Source organism: Acyrthosiphon pisum, chromosome X (genome assembly GCF_005508785.2).
Source record: "Acyrthosiphon pisum isolate AL4f chromosome X, pea_aphid_22Mar2018_4r6ur, whole genome shotgun sequence".
NCBI lineage: Eukaryota > Metazoa > Arthropoda > Insecta > Hemiptera > Aphididae > Acyrthosiphon > Acyrthosiphon pisum.
In genome coordinates this window covers 91,263,361-91,270,170 of record NC_042493.1, presented here as the reverse complement: position 1 = coordinate 91,270,170, position 6,810 = coordinate 91,263,361, and the positions used below count along the sequence as shown (strand labels likewise).

The 6,810-nt window shown below is 30.6% G+C and overlaps 3 protein-coding genes across 4 annotated transcripts in view; 1 reads left to right on the top strand and 2 right to left on the bottom strand.

Moving 5' to 3' along the window:
* LOC100572843 (tubulin polyglutamylase TTLL6) overlaps positions 1–6,810 on the bottom strand; it is a 34,144-nt gene that overhangs the window by 5,926 nt on the left and 21,408 nt on the right. The gene's annotated exons all lie outside the window — the stretch shown is intronic.
* Positions 1–6,810, top strand: part of LOC100163512 (lutropin-choriogonadotropic hormone receptor-like) — an 86,333-nt gene that overhangs the window by 78,381 nt on the left and 1,142 nt on the right. The gene's annotated exons all lie outside the window — the stretch shown is intronic.
* Positions 4,495–5,952, bottom strand: LOC100161465. Its single transcript, XM_029491152.1, has 2 exons — positions 5,047–5,952; positions 4,495–4,775 (listed from the first exon to the last, which is right to left on the bottom strand). The coding sequence occupies exons 1-2, from the start codon at positions 5,257–5,259 to the stop codon at positions 4,665–4,667; spliced, it is 324 nt and encodes a 107-aa protein (XP_029347012.1). The 5' UTR covers positions 5,260–5,952; the 3' UTR covers positions 4,495–4,664.

The following is a 6,810-nucleotide window of genomic DNA, read 5'->3' as shown; positions in this document are numbered from 1 at the left end:
ATTCACCAAGCATGCTCACCCACTTTTTTTTCTTCTTCAATAATGCAGCTATTCAAAATCACATATTATTTTTTAGATTTCTTAAATATACTATTAAAGCATTAAACACCACATTTTCATATTCTTGAGATATTTTTAAGCACTACTAAATGAGTGTCATGTGTGGACACAAACTTCTGTATTTCAAATGAGAATCCTCATGTTCAACTGCAAATTATTCAGTGGATAATTTTTCCACGACAACACAAAGTTCCGTCGTGAACCCAAGACGAATAATTATAATCGACCGCCCATTATACATCTGCACATTATGATTAGAACATGAAATTACATAATAATAGTTCCTGTGTACACATTCGTCGGCGTGCTTACAGCTCATATACAGGATCATTCACCAAGCATGCTCATCCCCTTTTTTTTCTTCTTCAATAATGTAGCTATTCAAAATCACATATTATTTTTTAGATTTTTTAAATATACTATTAAAACCTCAAAGACCACATCATCAAATTCTTGAGATTTTTTTAGGTACTACTAAAGGAGTGTCCTGTGGAGATACAAACTTCTGTGTTTCAAATGAGAATCCTCCTTTTCAACTGCAAATTATTCAGTGGATAATTTTTCTGAAAAATTTGACGTATAAGAATTAAAAATTAGTACGAGTAGTTATTGAGTTATTTAATTTTGTGTTCCAACGAGAATTATACGTCCATCGCAACAAATACTAGTTCCAATATTACGTCTATTTTATATTTTTGTAAAACCATTTTTAAGGACTATTATCCTAAGAACAAACATTTTAATAACTGAGGAACTAATAATTCAAAATTTAAATTTGGTACATCAACATTTTCAAATAAATTATCCACTAAATAATTTACAGCAAGACTAAAAGAGTGGTGTTATTATTTGAAAAACAGAAGTTTGTATCGCAACAGTACACTCCTTAAATAATAAAAAAAACTCCAGAATTTGAAAAAATTGTCTTTGAGTAGGTATATATTTGAAAACTCTAAAAATCAGGATTTGAACGAATTCATTATTAAAGGTAAGAATGGGGGTAATCATGCTTGGCGAATTAACCTGCGGTATATTGCAGCGGTGCTTCTTTTGATATTATAAAATAACTAAAGTAGAGATCAAATGAAAATAAAAATGAATAATAAAAATTATAAAAAAAACTATTTATGGTCGCCGGGAAAATGCCAATGCTGAAAGTATATATTATTAATAATATAATAAATTCGCCATTATTCTGTATATTATCTACCTACGCACGTGAATATTGCATGACTTTTTTTTTTATTCTTCTATGGGAAATTGTTGGTGAAACATTTACAACGTTATATTGTAGTAGGTACTATTGCAGCCTCTTAGCTATAAAAGCATAATAACGTATACTTACCATGCGTATAATTAAACATTAGATATGTAAGAATTGCACGTTACAAGTATTGTGTTGATATTTATTATACCTTTGTTCTGTTTTTTTTCTGTTTTTTTTTTTACCCCGCTATAGGTTCGGTATTTGTTTGGAGAATGAGAAAGAGTACAAAGTGATTTATTCAACGCAAACCAACAACACCCAACGCTTAACACCGGTGCACAGACACACTTTGTCGTTGACGTTGCCACAGCCCTGAATGAAAACATTCGACAAAATCTACTATTATTATTATTATTATTATTTTCATCGTATAATAATTATTCATTTTTTTTATTATTATCATTATCATTATTATTATTATTTACAGTTTCCATAATATTATCATATTATTATTATTATTACTATTATATAGCTTATTATTATTATACTGACCATCGGCGATTTCACACAGTCGACATAATAATATTATTATAATATTGTGCATAACAGCGACGGGTGACTATCGATCGCAGAGTCATCTCCGCGGGGATCAGTCTACGATAATAACCACCTGCTCGAATCGCGTAATCTGAACCGTTTAAAATCTCTTGTAAACATAATATAATATTAATAATCTATTTATCCGTACTATATGTAATACACTTATTAATTAGACTACCAGTTTTTGCCGCATATATATATTATATATAGCTATTATAATATTACCTAACTTTTTCCCGAGCCTTCAGAAATTTACGTTATCCGGTGGCTGCTTTCCGCAGTGCACCACGCCAAAACCTCGACAAATTACTATGCGCATTGTTTTCATAATAATATTATCATCATCGATTTCTCACTTCTATTTTATCATTTTCTTTCGGTGATACAATTACATATAGATACAAAAACATTTTACCTGCACCCACTCTACTTCAATAGCTATAATATATATTATGCTGCCCCGCACACTTGGCTTATGACTCTGAATTATTTTTCTCTTGATAAAACGCACCATGCACAATAAATAATATTATTATCTGTTATTTTACTCATGCTCAAGACTTATCGTGCCGAGTTTTAAAAAAAAAAACAAACAGAAAATTCGTAAGATATCGCCTGTATAATATATAATAATGTTTACTTTTCTTTCTCATAAAATATTCACAATCGATTGTTGGTATATACCTGTTCCTATCAGGTACTATTTACTGCGGAGCTATACCAATATCGTATTTCTCTTATTACTATTATCGTTATTATTGTTTATATTATATTCATTTCACTGTTAAAATAATAATATTATACAGTACTGACACGTTTGCCGACGTCGTCGTCAACCACCCACCGAAACGCTGTTTTTATATTATAAATATTATTATTTTTTTTTTTTTTACTTCCCTTATTGAGATAAAACAACAATCGTAAACGTCATGAGATATCAACGTGAATAGTTCATGAACGCTGATTCCAAAATCGATCGCCCAAACATCAATTTAATATGAATCGATCGCCTAAACATCAATTTAAAACGAATCGATCGCCTAAACATCAATTTAAATCAAATCGAACACACGTGGCGCGTATAATATCCCTTACGCCCTTGCAAAATTTATATTATTATATTATTTCGCGCGCACACATTGTGTACCTAATAATCAGTGGCGTATTATGAGGGTCTTACATCAAAAATGCACCTCCCGCTACCATAAAAAAAAAAATTATTATAAAAAAGATATTTTATAACTTTTGAGTGATGGACTTTTATATTTGTAATAAACTTCTCATAATACATATTATGGACCGGATCTGCCTATACACTAACATTCCATACGTCGTGTGTAGAGTTAGAGGGCGCTAATGAGTGGCCGATATACTGTAAGCACGAAATTATTATAATATTATAAATAATTATTATAAGTTAGGTATAGTTCATATTATCTCCATCGCCGACGCCACCTATAACAGATCCGATTTGAACACCTTTTCGACAAATTTTTGAGTAGTGAGTTAACGCTCAAGTCCATTACCGACCGTTTTAATTATTCGTAAAAAAAAAAAATGGCCACTCGAGCCAACAGGTCCCGTCCAAACACGCCAGAAGGTACGCCACTGATAGGGCAACGCGTTATCATAATAATATAATACAACACACGTGTTGAGCCATCAGAGCTAATAATATATCAAAATATTAAAATAATGATCTGTAACGCAACATCCTAGTCAGACACGATAAAATGTTGCACTTCGGTTAAGATTTTCGTTCTTGGTAATATTATTTTTCTAGTCGCAAAACTTTTTAATCGACGAAATGTCGACCCCATTAAATCCTTTACCCGCCCAGGCCGTCAAAAGATAGAAATTTATTATTATAACTATTAAATTAATGCCATAAAAACAATAATTAAAATAAATTACAAGCGTTTTCCTTGCTCACCATGGTTGTATAATTGACTACTAAATAAAATATAATCGCGGTGGCTAGAGATAATGTTATATTTATTGATTTCAAAAACAGTTCGTAGTTCGCACGAAACAACGAAAGGCGCGTAATAAAATAAACCGAAAATTCAAAATTCGTAGTTTTTCTTTGAAAAATGTCCGCGGGGCCGTAAACGAAAATAATTTATCCGACGAACTCGATCTTTGACACGTTTATAAGACATTACTATTATATTTAATTTCATTAATAATATTATTAGCGACTATTAGAGTCTTAGACTTTTTAGAACTATTATTCAAACTATTGATATAATAAATAATAATAATGTAGAGTTAGTATTTTATTATCACAACAAATTGTTGTATGAATTAAATTTGGATCACACGCATAAACGTATTATTATAGGTTGCTAGTGATAAATATTTTATCGATATAGATGCTTGAAAATTATTAGAATATTATAGCTTCAAATTTAGCCACTTTGTTCGGCTGAATATAATAAAAAAATATTATATCTTCAAATTATAATATTATATAGGTACATAGTTTTAAAGCGTATAAATATTATTGTCACGTAACACATTCGAAATATTTTTTATCGCACACACATATTATTATACTTATATACTATAGCAACAGACTGGATTTGAGTAACTGAATTTTACTTGGTAAAAATAACAAGGTTACGTAAATAAATTAACTTTTTGTAATTTTAATTAAAGTATTACATAATAATATAAAAACAATAAAAAAAAAAACTATATATATATATATAAATATGGCTTTCGTTTTGATTAAAAGTAGAAGTAGTGACTTTCCTCTCTTCACGATTCTTAGCGAAACACATTTTTTGAATTATTAACACCATTCAGTGTCCGCGATGCATTTTCCTTTGAACCATTTGTACATCAAACGCGTTTTCGGACTATAACTGCTAAGGTCTTCGGAGTTGTTCAAAAAGTTCGGATTCTGAACAAAAATAAAATTAATAAATCAATAAATCAATCGAAATTCATTGCATAACCTTAGGTATATATTTTAAAATACGCATGTTTGAGACTTGATTTCGACGGGTAGATAATGTAATCCCAGATCTCCCCGTTCAGTGTAAAATATATTAATTCATTTCGTATAAATAAATAATATTAAATAAATAGTCATAGGTAGGCGATACAGAACGTCAAAAATAAACACAAATCCGTCATAGCTCATTATTCAATAGTCATGTCTAATAACTTACAAATTTTGGCGGGAAAACTCTTTTGCAGTCATGCCGATCTATGTATTCCCGATAGGCATTTGTGAATTGGACTTTTGTGTCCCGATCCATGCAAGGTTTGCACAGTAGACAGTCTTCTGAATCGCACAGGTCACAATTCAGTCTAGCACACTTTTCAGGGTATGCGACGATGTTTTTCGTGGACACTGCCATACTGTCTCCTTTGCTAAACATACCGTTCGTGCACACAATATATTATTATTAACAAAGAGGTCTGAGAAAACCTGAAACTTAAAGCCGATGAAAAAAATAACAATTTTAATAACATAGTATTATAACCAATAATAACATATTATTGCAGTCGCAAATTCAGAAGCCACACTAGACGGCGACAACTCCGAAAAATATATAACATAATGCTCTCTAATATTGAATAGGTTTTTACAATAGGAATATGAGTTGATTTTACTCTCTTCGTAATACCGACTTACGTCACTCAAAGGTGTTCGATGTATAATATCTACAACAGTATAGGTAGTATTTGTATATAATATGTTATTGTTATTCCAATTTAAATAAGAATGATAAGCCGTAACACACCGTGTGTTTAAATTGTACAGAATACAACAATAACAATATAATGAAGAATTTCATCGTTCGTCGAAAATTTATTGCGCGCAAATTTAGAAACGATATCAAATTTTAGTTACCTATTCAACACAATATTTCGTAGGAATGAACCCATTTATTAATGCCTTTACACGTCGAAACAAGTATATGAACAACGCGTATTTTAAAAACACATTAATCTTGTCCGTCTCTAATATCGGCTTCTCTGATTTAAACTAAAATACTTAGCCGCGATTTGTAAAAATTAAGAGTTAAGACGTCATTTATAGGTACATTGTCAATGTGCAAGTCCACTTAATCATATTTTAATAATATAATATATCATATTTTACTATTACAAAGTCTATTTTATTTTATATTTTATTTAAGTATTTAAACACGTTTACCTACTATAAATGCCTTATTAAACTTTACTCTAAAACAGACTTGCTCACATTTCTACAGTCGTTTAGTTCTAATATTGTTCTGAATAGCTGTAACAATTATATACTTTAATACATAATTGTAAAATGTCACTGTTCTAATAACCTTCTAGTGTTATAAACAATTAATAAGTATCAATATAATAACGAAAACAAAACACTTCCAATATTACCGTTCGAAATGAGTCAGGCCTACAATAGCAAACAAATTGAATAACACTTGTTCGTAAAGTAAACGATTTTGTGGGTAATGAGCCGATGACAAATTTGGCGACATGTTGACCTAAAAACAAATTCAACAATTAACAAACAAATGCAATCAATAGTTTATTTTAATCACATAAAAAAAAGGTCATTGAATCCGTATAACTCACCTCCATTATATACACCTTTAGATCGTTATCGACAACAAAATCAAAACGTGCCATTTCAAAAAAATTCGTCTTCGACTTGTAATTTCGCATTAGATTTCTTATCATTGATTCTTTTTCTAGACATACGACTCGTATGGCGTCTTCCAATTGGTCCCATATTTTTGTAGCATCCCTTCCTTTAAACAAGAAACAGCGATATTTCAATAAAAGTCGGTCCGACTATGGACATAGTTCTCCGGAATTCCGGTGATCACCTTGAGCTTTCAGATGAGATTCGACGGAGACTTTCATCGAAGCGCCTTGATCAACGTAATATTTTTTTAGAGACGGAACGTTCCACGTTGGCAAATAGTTATCTC

What these genes read in the sequence shown, in the direction of transcription:
- LOC100161465 (XM_029491152.1), bottom strand. Translation starts at nt 5,259, where the DNA reads ATGTTTAGCAAAGGAGACAGTATGGCAGTGTCCACGAAAAACATCGTC. An exon ending in GAGTTTTCCCGCCAAAATTT is followed by an intron (nt 4,776 to 5,046) that starts GTAAGTTATTAG and finishes ATTTTTGTTCAG; the next exon opens with AATCCGAACTTTTTGAACAA.